General features: G+C 42.8%; 1 protein-coding gene across 2 annotated transcripts; it reads left to right on the top strand.

Annotated features, from left to right (window-relative positions):
- Window positions 1–19,342, top strand: LOC310836133 (phosphorylase b kinase regulatory subunit alpha, skeletal muscle isoform-like). 2 transcript variants are annotated; one of them, XM_083721048.1, is made up of 30 exons: window positions 1–304; window positions 2,019–2,177; window positions 2,844–2,891; window positions 3,101–3,269; window positions 3,573–3,655; window positions 5,048–5,128; window positions 5,221–5,319; window positions 5,968–6,114; window positions 6,232–6,285; window positions 6,432–6,554; window positions 6,638–6,733; window positions 6,810–6,917; window positions 6,994–7,072; window positions 8,425–8,559; window positions 9,175–9,284; window positions 9,541–9,685; window positions 11,867–11,945; window positions 12,154–12,233; window positions 12,591–12,767; window positions 12,847–12,929; window positions 13,337–13,473; window positions 13,789–13,945; window positions 14,067–14,146; window positions 15,337–15,415; window positions 15,609–15,738; window positions 16,525–16,626; window positions 16,714–16,943; window positions 17,327–17,380; window positions 17,885–18,085; window positions 18,392–19,342. In XM_083721048.1, the coding sequence occupies exons 2-30, from the start codon at window positions 2,025–2,027 to the stop codon at window positions 18,563–18,565; spliced, it is 3,393 nt and encodes a 1,130-aa protein (XP_083577174.1). In that variant the 5' UTR covers window positions 1–304; window positions 2,019–2,024; the 3' UTR covers window positions 18,566–19,342. The 2 variants fall into 2 exon arrangements, with proteins under 2 accessions (XP_083577174.1, XP_083577173.1); XM_083721047.1 differs by having other exon boundaries at window positions 2–147.
- Window positions 19,343–20,096: the final 754 nt, after the last annotated feature.

Genomic DNA, 20,096 nt, shown 5'->3' with positions numbered 1-20,096 from the left:
AAGTAGGCGGGGCCAGGAGAGGTTGGTTACGTTGGCGCACCAGCTGGGCTCCAGAACAGCTCGAGAGTCATGCGGAGCAGGAGCAATTCTGGGGTCCGCTTGGACGGCTATGCCCGCCTCGTTCAGAAAACGATACTCGGGCACCAGGTCAGGCAGGCAGAGGTTCAACGGATGGAGCGGAGCGTTGGGTTTGGGGTGTAGGCGGGCAGGTGGGAGTTCAACAGGTGGTACAGCGAACAGAGCTTTTCTGCATTGAATGCAGGCGTGGAAATGTTCGGCCTGAAAGCCAGCGGAAGTTCAACAGGTGGGTGGGTTTTTTGCAGGGAGGCAGGCGGGAATTCAATAGGCGGAGCAGTGGTTGGCTTTTTTGCAGGCAAGAAGGAGTTCAACAGGTAGAGCGGCGGACGGGTATTTTTTGTATGGCGGGCAGGCATAGAAATAGGCAGGCGTAAGTTCAATAGGTGGGTGGGGCTTTGGGGCAAGTGGGAGTTAAACAGGCGGTGCGGCGAACGGGGCTTTTTTGCATTGAATGCAGGCATGGAAATGTTCGGGGTGCAGTCCGGAAGTTCAACAGGTGGGTGGGTTTTTTGCAGGCAGGCAGGAGTCCAACAGATGAAGCGGTGGTTGGTGGTTGGAATGGAAATGTCCAGAACGCAGGCAGGCTGAAGTTCAACAGGCGGAACTATGGGTGAGGTTTTTTGCAGTGCATGAAGCCATGGAAATGTTCTGCATGGAGGCAGGCAGAAGTTCAACAGGCGGAGCAGCAGATGGGGCATTTTCTAGGACAAGTAGGCAGGCGGGAGTTACAGGTAGAGCAGCGGATGAGGGATTTTTCAGGATGTGCAGGCAGGTGAGAGTTCAAGAGGTGCAGCAACAGATGAGGCTTTTTCAAGTATGGGCAGGCATGAGAATGTTCAGCACACAGGCAGGCAGAAGTTCAAGAGCTGGAGCGGCAGATGGGGCATTTTCTAGGGTGAGTAGGCAGACGGGAGTTAAACAGGTTTAGCAGTGGATGGGGTTTTTTGCTGGGCGTAAACATATGGAAATGTTCAGCACATATGCAGGTGGAAGTTTAACAGGTGAAGTGGCATATGAGGGCTTTTTCAGGGTCTGTACGCAGACGGGAGTTCAGCAGGTGGAGTGGCGGACTGGGCTTTTTGCATTGTGTGAGGGCAGGTGGGAGGTCATCCGGTGGAGCAGAGGATGGGGCCTTTTTGCAGGGCGGGAAGACTTTGGAAATGTTCAGCATGCAGGCAGGCAGATGTTCAACAGGCAGAGCAGTGGGTGACAGGTATGGAAATGTTCAGCGGGCAGGCAGATGGGAGTTTGACAGGTGGAGCGGCAGACTAGGGCTTTTTGCAGTGCATGAAGCCATGGAAATGTTCAACAATCAGACAGAATTTCAGCGGGTGGAGCTGCGGATGGGGAATTTTCAAGGATGAGTAAGCAGGCAGGATTTACAAGTGGAGAGGTGGATGAGGGAAATTTCAGGGTGTGCAGGCAGATGGGAGTTCAACAAGTGAAACGACAGATGAGGCTTTTTGCAGGGCTTACAGGCATGGAAATGTTCGGCACGTTCAATGGGTGGAGTGGCAAAGACGGGCTTTTTGCAGGATGGGAAGGCATGGGAATGTTCAGCATGGAAGCAGTTGGACAGCGCTTTTTGCAGGACATGAAGGCATGGGAATGTTCAGCACCTAGGCAGGCAAAAGTTTAACAGGTGGAGCAGCGAACGGCCTTTTGCATTGTGTGAAGGCATGGAAATGTTCAGCAGGCGGGCAGGGAGGAGTTCAAGTCAGAGCAGCAGACGGTGGCTTTTTTTACGATGGGCAGGCATGGAAATGTCCGGCACCCAAGCAGTTGAAGTTCAACAGGCGGAGCAGTAGGTTTTTTTTTAAGGGTTTGAAGGCATGAAAATGTCTGGTAGGCAGGCAGATATTCAACAGGTGGAGCGCCTGAGGGGGCTTTTTACAGGGTGTGCAAGCAGGCAGGTGTTCAACAGGCCCATCTCTCTGCAGAACCCCATGACGGGCCTGCTGCCAGCCAGTGCTGACCACCCGGACGCCTGGGTCCGCGACAATGTCTACAGCGTCCTGGCAGTTTGGGCGCTGGGATTGGCTTACCGCAAGAATGCTGACCGCGACGAGGACAAGGCCAAGGCGTATGAGCTGGAGCAGGTAACTAGGGCAAAGTTGGAAAATAATATAAAATAAAATATAAAACAATATAAAATAGGGAGGGAAAGAAATTAAAAGAAAAGAAAAATACAATACAAGAAGATAGAACACAATAACAAAGTAAAAATGAAAATGAAATGAAATTAAAATAATATTATCCAAGGTGCCGAGCATATTGCTAGGCTGCCACCCCTCTGGCCTGAAGGCTTCCTGGCAGGTAAGGAACTCACACCCACAACCCAAAAACCCATTCCCCAAAAGACTGGCTTTTCCCTTCCCCCCGACCCTGGGGTGGGGAAGCACCCTTCTTGGGAATCCTCTTTTGGGTCCTCCTTCCTGGCAATACATCTCCCTATCTCGCGCTGTAACCTGAGAGCTGCAGCGCCTCTCAGCAGGGGCAGCTGTTTTCTGCCTGTCCTGACATGACCCCGGGGCGGGGGTGGGGGCGAGATCGAAACCCGATTCCTAGGCCGAATGCCTGAAATGCCAAGTCGAAAAGCAGAGCGGGGGAAAAAATGAGATACAGACAAACAAACTCTATTGGCTGCGGATCTCCAGGTCGGCAATTCGAACCCCTGGCCTCGGGCCTGGGTTGGAGGAGCTTTGGGGTTGTCCGTCCCGAGTTCGAGTTTTGAGTTTACAGCGGCGTTTTTCTTCTCCCTGCAGAGCGTGGTCAAGCTGATGCGAGGCTTGCTACAGTGCATGATGAGACAGGTAGGGGGTCAGGCTTGATGACCGCTAGGTGTACCTTCCCATGTTATTGCAACATTTCCCAGATCTGATATTCGGGGTCCGGCTAAATGACCACTGGGGTGTCCCATCCCTCAATTCCCTGCCATTTTATGGACCACACAGAGAGGTTTTTCCAGCATTTCCCAGAGCTGATATTTGGGGTCAGGTTAGATGTCCCATTTTTCTTCCAGGTGGACAAAGTGGAGGCCTTTAAATATACCCAGAGCCCCCGCGATGCTCTGCACGCCAAATTCGCACCCGGAACCTGCGCCACCGTTGTCGGTGACGACCAGTGGGGTCACTTGCAACTGGACGCCACCTCCTTGTACCTCCTAATGCTGGCCCAGATGACGGCATCAGGTGAGATATTTTATTGTTTTATTTTGTTTTATTGTTTTATTTATTTTATTTTAATCTTTTATTCTTTTATTTTATTCTGTTAGTATTATTCTTTTATTATTATTATTAATGTATTATTGTTGTTGTTTTGTTTTTATTTATGTTATTCTATTATTATTATTTTTTTATTATTCTGTTTTTATTATTGTTTTTATTATTATGCTATATATATATTTATATATATATAGTATACTATATATATATATTTAAAAAATACATTTTTCATTCTTTTATTTTATTCTTTTATTACCTTTCTTTTTGCAGGGCTGCATATCATCCACAGCCTGGATGAAGTCAACTTTGTGCAAAACCTGGTTTTCTACATAGAAGCAGCGTATAAAACGGCGGTGGGTTGGTGTGGGTGGCGCCGAGTGCAGCCCCTGAGAAAAATAATCACAATAAAAATAGAAACCAATAAGAACCCATTATGATAACCGTTCAGAATAACAAACCCATAATAGGAATCTGTAAAAATAACAACCCCTAATACTAACCCATAAAAAACATAACAACCATGATAATATTAAGCTGTAAGAATAATCCTTAATAAAAATAATCCATAAAAATAACCCATAATAACAACCCATAATAAAAAATATAAATAATAATTACCCATTAGAATAAAAGCCCCTAAGAACAACCTATTAGCATAATAAACCATAGTAGGAATCCATGAAAGTAATAACCTTTAATACTAACACATAATAATAATAATCAGCCATAAGAACAACCCATAAAAATAAATCATAATAAAAATAATAGACCCTTAATCTGAGCCCTAATAATAATCTGAGCCATAATAACTCCTAATAATAGCAAGAAAAATAACCCCTAATAAAAATTGTAACCCCTAATAAGAATAATATAAGAATAATACCTCATAAGAATAACCCATATTAGTAATCCATAAAAATAATAACCCCTAGTACTAATCCATAGTAAAGATAACCCATAATAACCCATGATAATAATAAGCCATAAGAATAACCCATAAAATAATAACCCCTAATAATAGCAATAATAATTACCCCTAATAAGAATAATAACCCCACAGAATAAGAAACCCCAAAGAATCACACCTAAGAAGAAGAACCCCTAATAAAAATAATAAAAGCTTGATCTGAACCCATGATTGTAATAAGTCCCTAATAATAGCAATAATAATATCCCCTAAGAAAAACAGTCACTCCTAATAAACCACAATAATAATAACCCCTATGAGTAACAAACCTAAGAAGAATAAACCCACTAAAAAATAAAAAATAAAAAAGTATAGGAACCCATGATCGTAATACAGTGGTACCTCAGGTTAAGAACTTAATTTGTTCTGGAGGTCCATTCTTAACCTGAAACTGTTCTTAACCTGAAGCACCACTTTAGCTAATGGGGCCTCCCGCTGCCGCCACTGTGCAATTTCTGTTCTTATCCTGAAGCAAAATTCTTAACCTGAGATACTATTTCTGGGTTAGCGGAGTCTGTAACCTGAAGCATCTGTAACCCGAGGTACCACTGTAACGCCTAATAATATCAATAATAATAACCCCTAATAAAAATGGTCAACCAAATAAGAATAACAAACCCCTAAGAATAACAAACACCCCTCAGAAGAATTCCTCATAAAAATAATAAGCCCATAATCCGAACTTAGGATCATAATAGCTGCTAGTAATAGCAATAATAAAAACAGTAGCCCCTAATACCCCCAATAATAATAATAACCCATGTTTTTTGTGGGGCAGGATTTCGGGATCTGGGAACGTGGCGACAAGACTAACCGGGGCATCACGGAGCTCAACGCCAGCTCAGTCGGCATGGCCAAGGTGAGGGGCACGGGGCGAGGCGGGATCAGGTGCCCACTCAGGGGTGCCTAAGCATGGGTGCTCATCCATGGGTGCTCTTTCTCCCTCTGCAGGCAGCCCTCGAGGCCTTGGATGAGCTGGACCTCTTCGGGGCCAACGGAAGCCCCCAATCAGTGATCCATGTGTTGTCGGACGAGGTGCAGCACTGCCTGGTACAGACCTGGGTTCGGCGGGGGGTCGAGTTACCGAAATACTTTAATTTCTGAAAATTTTGAAAATTTACAATTTAGAAAATTCCCAAAATTAAAATCCAGAGGGTTCTAGGTAGCCTCCTCCTCAGGGTGTTTGTTTTGAATGCAGAGCTTGGAGGGCCACCCATCCCGGATTCCTGAGACTTTTAAAATTGAAAATTGAAATTGAATAGAAATGGAAATTTTAAATGGACATTGAAACTTTACAATTTTAAATTAACAAGGGAAATGGAACAATTAACAAAAAAAGACATCAAACAAAATAACATTAAAAATTTAAATTAACATTTAAAACTTAAAATTAACATTTAAAATTTAAAATAAAGAAAAAGTAAATTAAAATTTAAAATTAACATTTAAAATTTTAAATTTAAAACTTACATGGGAACTTTGAAATTGAAAACATTTAAAATTTTAAATTAACATTAAAAGTTAAAAATTTTAAAATCACTTTCACAATTTGAAATTAGCCTTGAAATTTGGTGGCCCTTGGGTCTCTTCCGGCTCTATGATTGCATCCTGCTTTCCTGGTCTCCCTTTTCTTGAGGGGGTTAGACCAGATGACCCTTCTAGGATGGTGCTCTATGATTCGTCTGCCTCTCCCCGCAGTCCATCCTCCATTCGATGCTGCCGAGGGCGTCGGCTTCCAAGGAGATTGACGCCAGCCTCCTGTCCATCATCTCGTACCCAGCCTTTGCCGTCGAGGACGCTGAGGTGGTGGAGAAAACCAAGCGGGAAATCATCGACAAGCTGCAGGCAAAAAAATTTTCTTTAAAAATTAATCATTTTCTCATTTCTTTTTTAAAAAGTCACATTGGGAAAAATCAGTAAAAATTATTTGTAAAGCAGTTTCCCCTTCTTCCTCTTCCAAAGGGTCGCTACGGTTGTTGCCGGTTCCTCCGCGATGGTTACCGGACTCCCAAAGAGGTGAGTTTTGTTCTGTTCTGTTTTGTTATTTAATATGTTTTTCAATTTTAATTTTGTTTGTTTGTTTTTAGTTGTTATTTTATTTGTTCATTTCATTTTTATATTTATTTCTTTATTTTAACTTATTTATTTTCTTATTTTCCCAGGACCCCCAACGCCTCTACTACGAACCCTCCGAGCTGAAGCTTTTCGAGAGTATCGAGTGCGAGTGGCCACTCTTTTGGACCTACCTGCTAATTGACGGAATCTTTCGCGGCAATGACGAGCAGGTTGGGGGGGGGGGGCTTTGATGACCCAGGTTGGGTTCAGGGTTCAAATTCCGATTCCCTGATTGATGCATGTCTGTCCAAAGGTCCGGGAGTACCGGGAAGCCCTGGAAGGCATCCTCATCAAGGGGAAGGACGGGATCCGCTTGATCCCAGAACTCTACAGTGTCCCATCGGACAAGGTGAGCGGTTTTATTTGGGGGGGGGTCTGCCGTCTGGGTTCCCATTTCTAGAACCCGCAACCTTCTCTCCCTGCAGGTCGATGAGGAATGCCAAAACCCTCACACAGTGGACCGGGTTCCAATGGGGAAGCTGCCGTTGATGTGGGGCCAGTCCTTGTACATCTTGGGGTGCCTCCTTTCCGAGGTGAGCACCCTTGGGTGCCCGGGGTCCCAGGTTCAAGGTCCTGCTCCGGAATCAAACCCGTCTCCCCCCTCCTTAGGGCTTCCTGGCGCCGGGCGAAATTGATCCTCTCAACCGGCGCTTCTCGACCGTCCCCAAGCCAGACGTGGTGGTCCAAGGTAAGCCCATTCCGGGGGGATTTAAAAATAAAATAAATTTATTTAATAATTTTTTTGATACAAACATCAACCACAAAAGACACATACAACAAAAACCATAATAACAATAATAACACAGTTTGACAATTCAGATTTGGATACATTGATATGCCTATGACCACCTTTTTAACAATATTTTCCCGCCTCTCTCTCCTCCCCCTACTTCCCACCACTATCCGCCTTATCGCTTAAATATTCCTTCCAGATTTATTGATATTTATCCATTCTTAATTTGCGCCGACATGCAATTCATTCGTATGTAGCTAGTCTGTCCATATTACCAATCCATGTGCTCAATGGAATCTTTTTGCGGCTCATCCAATTCATCAAAACAAGTTGTTTTTGCTTCTAATATAGTACGGTACATCCATTTTTTTTGACCCCTTGAAATCTCCCACATTTCTGGAATATAATTTAGAATTAAATTCAGTTCCCCTAAATAACAATTTCTTTTTATTACTCTTGCTATAAATATCCTCACCTCGCACCAAAATGATCTTATCATCGGGCAGTTAATCAACATATGTACTAAGTTCGCATTTTTACTCCCACATCTCCAGCAGTTGTCTTCATTTGTTATTTTCTTCTGGTATAGTTTTGCTGGATTCCAGTGGACTCTGAATATTAATATTTTCTGCTGAATAAGTCTTAGTCTTAGATCCATGGAGACTATTACTTGACTCCCATATATCATTTATTATCTGTACCCCCAACTCTTCACTCCATTTTTGTATATCGTATTCTAAATCATATTTCTTCCTGTTGAGTAGGGTTTTATATAGTGCAAGTGTAGAGCTTTTTGTTTTTGTTGCACAAATTGAATCTTGTAGCAGCATGGGTTTTTCCAATGCTGCTATAGCCAAACTGCCTTTCCAACATATGTTTCAATTGGATGTATTGCCATGGTGTTTCACTGGTTAATCCATACTTTACTTGCAGTCTTATATTCCACAAATTTGTAATTTTCATCAATTAATTGATTCAATGTCAAAATACCTTTTTAAATCCAATTTTGCCAAATTATTACTTGATTTCCATTTTTTAATTTTGGGTTGGCCCATATTGTTAATTTCTCATGCTGATAGGGGTCATCTTTATTATTTTTATTTATATTCATCTAAATTTTTATTGGTGCTTTAATAGTCTCCAGGATAATAGGATATTTCATAAAATTGGAGCTGAGTTTAATCCGGGAGGCTTTGACGACCCAGGTTGGGCCAGACTTGGGTTTGAACTCTGATTCCTTGATTGACGCCTGTTTCGGGGTTTTCCGGGACTGGAGCGGCTCCAGATTAACTCCGGTTTCCCCACAGTTTGCATCTTGGCCGAGACGGAGGGGATCCAATCGGCTTTGAGGAAGGAGGGGATTGAGGCGGAGACGGTTTCCGGTGTCTGTCCGATCCGGGTGCAACCGGCGAGGATCCTCAGCCATATCTACGCCCGATTAGGTGATGTGGAAAGGGAGCCCAGGTCATTTAGTCTGACCCCAAAAAATTACAAATTGGAGGAACAGTGGAGAAAAGGCATTCGAGTGGGATTATGGGAAATAAAATAAAAATAAAATGAGCAAGATAGAATTGGAAGAGGAGAAAGGGACCCTTGGGTCATTTAGCGTGACCCCAAAACATGTGCGATAATTGATTCCGTTTAGAAATAAAGGGGAGGAACGGCAGAGAAAAGGTATTTGAGTGGGATTATGGGAAATAAACATAAAATGAGTAGGATAGAATCAGAAGATATGTGGGACGGCTTTAAGGCAACATCTAAGGTTCGAAACCCTATAACATTTCCTTGAATGACATTTTAGGAATGTCAACTGATGCTTTGTTGTTGTTTAGTTGTTTAGTTGTGTCCGACTCTTCGTTACCCCATGGACCAGAGCACGCCAGGCACTCCTGCCTTCCGCTGATGTTTTAATGTATTTCTATTTTCTTTTGTTGGAGTGGCTAGGGAAACCCAGCCAGATGGGCAGGGAGTAAATAATATATTATTATTATTATTATTATTATTATTATTATTATTATTATTATTATTATTATTATTTTATTATTATTTCTCCACAGGCCGTAACCAGCACATGACCCTCAGTGGGCGCCCCTTCCGCCACATGGGCGTTCTGGGCACCTCCAAGTTCTACGATATCCGGAGCACCATCTTTGCCTTCACGCCACAGGTGGGAAGTTCCCTGGCTGTCATCCAGTCCAACCCCCTTCACATTTCTCCTCCCCGCCCCGCCCCACAAATTTGGTGAATCAGGAGAACGCTGCCAATTAGTTTATCCTCTTAACAAAAAATCCCCAATTTGATCTGGGGGGAAAGCACTGTTTTCCATTCTCCTCTTTCATGGATACAACGATCAAAAAAATGTTTCAATATATCCCCCCTTCCCCTCCCCCCTTGTTTACCCACATCTCCCTCCCTCCTCACAGTTCCTCGACCAGCAGCAATTCTTCCTGGCGCTCGATAACAAAATGATCGTCGAAATGCTCCGGACGGATCTCTCTTACCTGTGCAGCCGCTGGAGGATGACAGGGCGTCCCACCATCACCTTCCCTGTCTCGCACATGATGCTTGGTGTGTCTCATGTGTTTTAAATTTAAAATAAATTTGTAAAAAAATAAATAAATTGAAATTTCAGAAATTTCAATTGCATTTCAGAAATTACATTTTGGAATTTTCAACTAATTTTCAATTAAATTTCTGACATTTAAAACCCTTTTGAAATTTCAGAAAGTTCAATTAAATTGCCTGAATTTTAACAAATCATCTTTTGTACACGTTTCCCTTTTAACAATTTTTAACAACTTTGCTTCAACTTTAATACATATTGCCCTTAACAGCTCAAATTGGATCTTTATTAAAAGTCAGAAGTTTTGGCTTCCTGTTTCTGGCAGTGAGAAATGGCAGATTCCCACACGATCGGACTCCAACTGTTCCAATAATTCAGGGCTGATATGGGGGTAGGGGAGGACTGTCTGGATGACCCGCGGTTTGCCCCACGGCAGGGGCACTGGGTCACGGAGCAAGAGACAGACTGACACTCCTGTGATGCCACCCCATAGCCGGAGGCATCTGTTTGGGAAAATATAAAGATTTGAAAACCAACCAGACACGCTCTGAACTGATGAAGCTGGGAAAAAACCTGCAGTATGTACAGTCTCTGGTGTAAAAGATCGAAGTTCAAAGAGATCCTCATCATGATGTTTGGGATCTGGAGGGGCTTGGTATGTTTTTTCTTCTTCTTCTAACATTAACAATTCGTTTTGCATGCCAAGCCTCATTAAGAACCTAAATTGCTCTTCAAAAAGTGAGTACAGATGGACTTTTATATGTAATTGGGACCTATTCACAGCCACTTTTCTTTTAAGATTTAAAATGCCCGTTAAAGACGAAAACAAAGAACAAAATGGCGTCTACCCACTACGAACTTATGGAATATCTGAAATACCTCCCTGATTAAGAGAAACAGGAGCTAACTGATGGTTGGTCATAAAGACTGGAAACAATATTATATATACAACTGTTTGCAAAAAGAAGTTTTTTATTATGAGCAAGATAAAGGGCTAAATGGATGTCTGGCAGCCCCCCTCTAGGGCCCGGAGAGGGGACTGGGTGGATTCCAAAGGCCAGTTGTTAACTGTCTGATATATGGCTACATTGCAAACAGTCCGCTTAAGAATAAATCAACAAGGAGTTTTAGAAGGAGGTTTCTCTCTGTTTCTTTGATAACAGCTTGACGGGAAAGATTAACAATTTGGGAGCTGCCAAAATAACAATTCTCCAAGAGTCTGGAATGGATGCAATTAAATGAAGCCGTGCGATGAAAAACAAAAACAGCTGAAAGAGTATAATATACGGACAAATCTGCACTCCATAGAAAAAAAAGTGTCTGTTTTCTGACATGAATGAGGATCACAGAGCCAGAGATAAAACTGGAGGATAAAATCACGATATGGAATTATGAAAACCACTGATGATGATGAGAGGCAGGACTATGATGTTGAAAACGCTTCAGAATTTAGACCGCGGGAAGCCAAAACAAAAAATTATTACAATTTGGAAGACAATTGGAATTTTTTTATTTTAGTTTTTTGGGTTTTTTGGATTTGATTTGATATGTTAATTGGATGTTCTTATTGGAAAATTAATAAACGCTTAAAAAAAGAAGTTAGAAGTTTTAAGAAATTCACTTCAACTTTGATACGTATTTCCCTTAACAGCTTGACTTTAATTCGTATTACATTTCAGAAATTTTAACAAATCAACGTATCTTTCCCTTAATCTTTTGACTTCCATATTTTTTGAAATTTCAATTTCAGGAATGTATTAAATGTTATAAATCTTAACAAATTCAACTTTAGTCCGCATTTCCCTTAACAGTTTGTCTTGAATTTTTATGACATTTCAGAAATGTTAACAAATCAATGCGCATTTCTCTTAACTTTTGGACCTACTTTTTTTTAACGTTTCAGGAATTTAAATTTCAAAAATTTATTAAATATCATACTTTTTAACAAATTAACTTGAACTTTCCTTCAACTTTCTCTCAACCTGTTGACTTCCTTTAAAAAATATAATTCAGAAATTCCACTGAATTTCAGGGATTGATTTGACTTGAATTTTCATGACCACCCTTTTACGCTGCTTATTTCTATCTCGTTCTTCTGTCTTCTATTCTGATGGCTGCCTTTTCCCATCCTAACTTCTCTCTCCTTCCCTTTCTTCCCTTTTAATTCCTTTCTTCCGCCTGGCCAGATGACAGTGGTGATGGCATCCACCCGGCCGTTTTGGCCATGCTGCGGAAATTGCAGGACGGATATTTCGGAGGAGCGAGGTGAGGATTGCAGGAATCGTTTAATGCTGTCAGATGGGAGGCATCAAAATAGTTAAATTATTATTATCGTTATCATTATCAGCCCAGCAGAAGAATCTGGCTCTGGGTTGATTTATCTATGGGAAGCTTTTGCCAGGATTTCATTCTTAGGATGGTCGATTTCGGAGGGATCCCTCGGGGGTCACCTATGATTCTCTGATCCTTGCAGGATCCAGACCGGTCGCCTGTTGGACTTCCTCACCACCTCGTGCCACTCCCACCTGAGTTTCATGGACGCTGGACCGGATGGTAAGCCCTTGGTGTGTTCCCATGCCGCAGCTTTTTTGAAGCCATCCTGGCTTGTGATTCGAACCCGGAACATACCCTCCAGACGTCCCTCTTTGCAGTCGCTCGCTCGGACTGGAGACGAACTTTATCGTTCTGATCGTAGCCTTAAAAGCATCCCAGTCGGAGTGCTGTCCCATGTCATCGGAGAAAAGCCAGAGGGGATAGAATAGGACATCCCCATTTTTGGCAAAGGGTTCAAATCCAGACCTTCTGGGCTACACAGATCAGGTGTCCCAGATCCCATCGGAGAGATGTCAGAAGGGATGGTAGGACGTCCCCTCTTTTCACAGAGAAACATCACCCCTCTCTCTTTTCCAGCGGACATCTGCGACGAGGTGGCCCAATACCTGGACCATCTCCTCCACCAGGTGGCTCCCAAGGCCCACCTCCCACCTGTGGCTCAGAAAGCCGGCTTGCACCGCTTCCGGGCGGCGGTACGCACCACCCAGGACTTGGTGTCTCTGCGGTTGAAGGCGAAGGAGCTCCACGTGGAGAGTAAGTATGGCCTCCCAGAAGCGGGTCAGACTGGATGACCTCTGGGTTCCAGCCCAACCGTTCCACCTTCTCCTTGCAGACGTCGACATGTACATCCCTTCCAGCCTCTTCCAGGAGTCACGCCACTCAGTCCACCTTCTGGGGTCGCCGCCAGATGGCAAGGTGAGTAGCCAGTTCTGATTGGGTTTGGGGGCGGGAAAAGCCATGCAAGAGGGAGAGCTTTTCAATTCTGCAGAAAACACTCGTTTCTCAAAGCCAACCCATAGAAGGTAAAAACCCCTTTTCCCCTCCCTTTCTTTAAAGCGACATAAGAGGGAGGGCTTTCCCCTCCTGCCCGAACCTCCCATTTCTTGAAGCCCTTTGGGAGCGAGGCTTTTCCCTTGCAATGCCAAACTCCCATTTCTCAAAGCCAAGCCAGAGGGAAGGTTTCTTTCTTTCCCTTTTTTTAAAGCTACATAAGAAGGAGGGCATTTTCCCATTCCATTTTGAGACCCCTCGTAGTGGGTTTTGCTGGGTGATATTTGGGGTGCCTCCTCACTCACTCAACCAGCCTCCCTTCCTGCCCCCAGACGTCTTTCCCTGCCGAGGCGGACCTCCCAAAAGATGCCGACGGGAACGTGGACTGCCGGTCGTTGGTGGATCAGCTCCGGGCTTGCGCCACCCTGCAGGATCAGGCCAACTGCCTATCCATATTGTACAGCCTCAAGTAGGAACTAAAGTTTTCTTCCATTGGCGTTTCCTTCATGAGAACTTCGGGCCTCGGTGAATTGATTAAATCTGTATATCGCCTTGCGTTGCGGGGAGTTAGACTGGATGACCAGGGGTCCTTTCCCTGGGATTTAAGAGCACTTGCACAGGATCCCTTCTCTCTTCCCTCCTTCCTTATTTTATGTTATTGTTTTCCATAATCTTTCCCATAATCCCACTCAAATGCTATTTCTCTGCCATTATTGGCTTTTAAGATGGTGTTGGACTCGATGACCTTCTGGGGTCCCCTTCCAACTTGGACACTTCCTTTTAGGGGTCCCGACTGGGAGACGGAGCTATATGGTGAGGCAGGAGCCACCGTGGGTGACCTCCTCACGGAGCTGTATTCGAAAGCTGGCACCGCTCGGCAGTGGGGCTTGATCCGCTACATTTCCGGTGTCCTGAGAAAGAAGGCAGAAGCTTTGGATGAGGTTGGGATATTTTGAAAAAATGTTAAAATTTTGAAGAAAAAATAGGGTTCTGGGCAGCCTCCTTTTGGGAAGAGTTCAAGGGGGTCAATGTAGATGAGAAGGTACCCTTCTCTCTCCCCAGGCCTGTACCAGCCTCCTGTCACACCAGAAGCACCTCACCGTGGGTCTCCCCCCGGAGCCTCGCGAACGGACCATCTCGGCGTGAGTTTTTGGGGTCGCCACTGGGCCATCCCAACGGGGAAGGCAATTGGGGGGCAATTCCAACTGGGGAGATAATCAGGGGCAAAATGGGGGTATCTGGACCTCCAGAAGGGGTCAAACCCATGTCTCTTGCACCAGGGGCACGTTGGCCTTAGTCCCAGTATCCTTACTGGGAGCTATAGGATGGGCTCAGTTTTAATCTCCTAGGTTAATCAATCAATTAATTAATTAATTAATTTGATTTTCTTGCATTCTCGTTGTACAAAAGTTTGCTGGTACAGGCCAAGTGAAAATGGGCCATGACAGGTAGAATACTAAAGGTATGAATTTATTATTATTACTGATTGAATTTTTCAATTTAATATTAATTTTAAATTATAAATTATTGTCAGTTTTTTCATTTTCATTTTAATTGATTTAAATTTAATGCTAATTTTGTTTTAAAATTTAAAATTATTTTTAGACTTAAATTACTAATAAAATTTATAAATTTAAGTACAATCCAAATTCAATTTGCTTAAAATTTTGAAATAATAATAATAATAATAATAATAATAATAATAATAATAATAATTTTTATTTATACCCCGCCCTCCCCAGCCAAGGCCGGGCTCAGAGCAGCTTACAAGCAATAATAAAAACAAGTTGAACGATTACAACTTAAAAACAAAATGATTATTATTGAATGTTTACATTTACATTTAACTTGAATTTAAATTCTACATTTAAATTTTCAAATTAAAGTGGTTAGGTATTAAATATTTAAATTCAATTTCAGATTTAAATTAAATGTAAGCTTAATTTTTTTGACTTACCATAATGCCTTATTTTTAACATTTAAATATTTACTTTCCATAAATTTAAATCATTTAAATTAAATTAATTTTTTTAGGTTTGCCAATTTAAATTCAGATTTAAATTAAATGTAAGCTTAAAATTTTTAACTTTGTATTATCACTTTTTAAAAATTATTCTTAATTTCCGTAAATCTAAATTATTTAAATTTAAATTATGATCCTTATTAAATTTGTCATCGAAATGTTGCGTAAAAATACAAAACAGTTGGTAGAGCTGGCGACTCTCGATCCCAGTGTCCTGGATTCAATTTTCATGTCTGGTGAGACATTGCCTTCATCGGGGTCAGACTAGATGACTCTCAGCTTCCCAACTCAGCTGTTTTTCCCTGCCAGCCCCCTTCCGTATGAGGAGCTCACGCGCCTGATTGAGGATGCCAGTGAGGGGAACCTTAGCGTCTGCATCTTGACCCAGGTGAGTGCTGGGTGCTGGGGAGAACAGTGGCGGAGACCCCATATTCCAGGAACTCTGGGCACCCGGCTTTCCCGGAAATTTGCTCCCTGGGAACCATAGTCCTCCAGGAGTTGTAGTTCATTCCCTGGAGATTTACTCTCCAGGATCCGTAATCCTGTGGGAGTCGTAGTTTCTCCCTCTCTTCTGGTTCCAGGAAATTATGGTTTACCTGGCCATGTACATCCGGACTCAGCCGGCCCTCTTTGCCGAAATGTTCCGCCTCCGCATTGGGCTTATCATCCAGGTGATGGCGACCGAGCTGGCGCAGTCGCTGTCGTGCTCAGGTAGGCAGGAGCCTAGTCACAAGGCCACCAATTCCATAAAATAGGCGAAATTGTCCCATATAATAGGAGAAATACGGGATTTTTCTCATATAATGGATATACGGCATTGTGCCGTATAATAGGAGAAATACAGTATACCCTTTCCCTCGCATAATAGCAGATGTAGGGGATTGCTCCGTATAATAGGAGAAATACTGTATTTTCCCCATATAATAGCAGATATATGGCATTGTCTTTCTCTTTCTTTCTCTTCTTCCTCCCTTTGCTTCTTTTTCTTTCTTTCTCTTTTTTCTTTCTTTATATTAATTCCTTCTTTCTGCTTTCTCTTCTTCCTTTCTCTTTCTGCTCTTTCTGCCTTTCCATTTTCCTTCTTCCTCTGCTTTGTCTTCTTCCTTCCTCTCCTCTCTTATTCCTTCCTTTCCCTTCTTTCCTTCCTTCCTCTACTTTCTCTTTTTTCTCTTCTTTATCTCTTTCTTTCTCTTTTTTATGTTTTTTCTTTCTCTGCATTCTCCTTTCTTCCTTTCTCATTCTTCCTTTCTCTGCTTTTTTATTCCTCTCTTCTTTCATTCTTCTTTCTCTTCCTTCTTCCTTTCTCTTCATTCTTTGTTCTTTCTTCTTCCTACCTTTCTCTGCATTTTCTTGTTGCTTTCTCTTCTTTCTTTCTCTTCTTCCTTTCTCTGCTTACTTTGCTTGCTCTTCTTTATTTTCTTTCATTCTCTGCTTCTTCTGCCTTCCTTTCCCTCTTCCCTTCTTTCTTCCTTTCCCCTCTCCCTCCCTATCTCCCAGCCGACGAAGCCACGCAGACCTTGTTGAACCTCAGCCCATCAGACGTCAAAAGCCTCCTGCACCACATTCTGAGCGGAAAGGAATTCGGCGTCGAGCGCAGCGGTCAGTCCTTGCAGGGTCAGACTAGATTCCTCTGGGGGCTCCCTTCCACCCCGATCCAGCACTGAGAACCCCGCTGTCTCCCTGCAGTGCGTACCGCTGACTCGGCACCAGGTGTCTCCATCCGCGAAATGGCTGGCGCCACCAAAACAGAGCGTGCTGGAATCGCCCAGCTCCGGAGCGAAATCCAGCAGGGGGGTGATTGGCGCCCCACCAAGGAGACGCGTCAAGGTGGGTGGCGCCGGCGCCGGCGTCTCGACGGCGCCCTGAACCGGGTGCCAGTGGGCTTCTATCCGAAGGTGTGGAAGGTCCTGCAGAAGGTGAGTGCCAAATCTGGTGTGACTCCAGAACAGGATCGAATCTCCCAGATTTGAGTTTTATGAGGCCAAATATGGAGTGAATGCGAATCTCCTGCGTTTGGATCTGAAGTGTGCAAGGTCGAATCTGGTTTGTGTGCAAATCTGAGCATGACTCCGGAGCAGGCACACATCTGAGTATGAATCCAAAGTGTGCCAGGCCGAATCTGGAGTGAATGCGGATCTCCTGAATTTGGATCCTAAGTGCATGAGGCTGAATCTGGTGCATGCGCCAGTCTCTTTGAGTCTGAATCTAGAGTGAGCACAAATCTGAGTGTGACTCTGGAGCAGGTCCTGGGTGTAAATTTGTCAAGAGGGTGACTCCATTTCCACTCTTTTCTTCCTAGTGCCACGGTCTATCCATCGGTGGCTTTGTCCTCCCGTCTTCCGCCACCCAAGAGGTAATGGCAACTCGGTTTCCCTACTGGCACATAATAATAATACTAATGATGATGATGATGATGATGATAGAAAGATGGAAACAGGGAGAGGCAGAGAAATTGAAAGACAGATAAAGAGAGAGAAGGAGAGAATGAGGGAAAGAAGGTGACATAGAGAGATGGAGAGATTGAAAGAGAAAGAAAGATGGAAAGATTGAGAGAGGTTGAAAGAGAGTGAGAAAGAAAGAAAGAAGGAAGGAAGGAAAGAAAGAAAGAAAGAAAGAAAGAAAGAAAGAAAGAAAGAGATAAGAGGGAGAGAAAGAGGGAGACAGATGGTGATGTAGAGAGAGAGAGAGACATCAAGAGAGAGATGCAGAGAGAGATTGAAACAGAGTTTAAAAAAGAGGGATCAAAACAGAGATGAAAAGAGCAAGAACGAGAGAGAGGAGAGTCTCCCCTGGTTTCTTTACCGTTTCCTGCTGGACACGGGTTCAAATCCTGACGCCCATTTTCCATTTTTGACAGATGACACCGGGTGAGATCAAGTTTGCCGTTGGCGTCGAGTCGGCGCTGAACAAGATTCCGCAGCCAGAATACCGGCAGCTCTGCGTGGAAACCATCTGGGTGTTGACCCTGTTGGCTGAGGTTGACTTTGATGGAGCCGGGAGGCTTGTCAGCATTGATGACATCATCAAGATGGCGGATGAAGCATTCCGCCAGGAGCAGGTGAGGGCGGGCACCCTTGGGTGGGGCAGTTGATTGATTACCCAAGCCCCACTGCTTGGTGTTAGAAGTGGGATCGCGGCGCCGAACGGCGACATCTCACCCGTATTTTTGGCCGATTGTCTTTATTGATTTTCTGCACCTGTTTGGGATGATTTATTGATCAATCACCCGGCCCCACAGCATAGTTCCTGGGGAAATGGAGCAGCTAAGCTGGTGACATTGGTGTCAAAAATGAAATAATGGCACCAATTTCTGCTCTCTGGCCTTGACTCTTGTCTCCTCTTTCCTTTTTTTCACCAAATGCAGAAAGTCCTGGGTGCGGATGACGCCATGCTGGAGAGGGACCCCGCCACAGGCATCTGCACCTTGCTCTATGACAGTGCCCCCAGCGGGCGCTTTGGCACCATGACTTACCTGTCCAAAGTGGCCATCACCTACCTGCAGGAGTTCCTCCCCGAAGCTGGCTGCAGCATGCAGTAGCCAAGAACGAACAAATCTCTCAATAGTCTTTCTATCTTGCCTTTTACTTGCAAATTATATGCAAATTAGGTTTCTCAACACAATTAAAGGGAATTTTTTTATTCAGGGAGGGAAGATTTTTCAAGGCTGTGTGGCGTTGGAAGGCTTGAAATTATGAAAAGTATGGTTTTAATTGTTGAATTTTAAAAATCATTTACCCAGTAATCATTTCAATGATTTTTAAATTTAACAATCATTTAATCATTTCAATTATCAATTTAAAAATGATTTAATCATTTCAGTGTTTGTTAAATTTAAAAATTATGTAATCATTTCTATAATTTTAAAATTTAAAGATTATTTAATAATTTAAATAAATGCATGGGTTTTTATTTTTTTTAATTGCATCAATCCTTTAATTATTCAAAGTATTTAATCATTTTAATAATTCTTAAACATAATAATTTAAATGATTATTAAAAATCAAAAATACCATGCGCCAAGGAAGGTGATGGAAAGCCCCAAATAAAATGTATTCCTTTCCTTTTGGTTTTGAAATGATTTTGATAACTTCTATAAAATGTCCTTTTTATGTTGGAAATGATGATTTTGTAGATTGAAAGTCTCCAATAAATGCCTTAATTCCATTTTCCGATCTGAAATTATTTTGGTTTTGAAACAATTTTGGCGATCAAAAGTTTCCCAATAAATGCCTTAATTTTGTTTTCTGATTTGAAATGATTTTGGTTTTGAAATGATTTTGGCGATCAAAAGTCTCCAATAAAATGCGTTAATTTCATTTTTCGATTTGAAATGATTTTGCTTTCAAAACGATTTGGGGGAATGAAATCCTACTATGAAATGCTACTAAATGTGTTGCATATTTAGATATCTTGTAGCCATTTCCTGTCCACATCTCCGAGTTCGAATCCTCTCCACAGCCTCTTCGTTTCTCTGCTCTTCAATGGAAAGTTTATTCACTTATTCGTAATTTTATAATAATAATAATAATTTATTATTTATACCCCGCCCATCTGGCTGGGCTTCCCTAGCCACTCTGGGCGGCTTCCAAAAGAATATTAAAATACTATAATACATCAACATTAAAAGCTTCCCGAAACAGGGCTGCCTTCAAATGTCATCTAAAAGCCTGGTGGGAGGGTGTTCCACAGGGAAGGCGCCACTACCGAGAAGGCCCTCTGCCTGGTTCCCTGTAACTTGGCTTCTCACAGTGAGGAACCGCCAGAAGGCCCTCGGTGCTGGACCACAGTGTCCGGGTAGAACGATGGGGGTGGAGACGCTCCTTAATGATATTGCCCAATATTGCCAAAATTTCTCATACAAATCACAATTTTCTCCTCCCCACCCAAAAAACCCCACACACTTCCCCTCCTGTTTTCATTTTAGAAGTGAAAAAGTTTGTTGCTTGGAGCTGATTGTAAATATGGGTAGATAGAAAGATGCAAATCAATATAAATTATATAGCTAATTTAGAGATACATTATGAAATATTATACATATGATATAAAAGTATACACACACACACATATAT

Source organism: Podarcis gaigeae, assembly GCF_964106915.1.
Source record: "Podarcis gaigeae genome assembly, chromosome: Z".
NCBI lineage: Eukaryota > Metazoa > Chordata > Lepidosauria > Squamata > Lacertidae > Podarcis > Podarcis gaigeae.
Note: the sequence above shows the minus strand (reverse complement) of the source record. Positions and strands in the feature narration are given on the sequence as shown.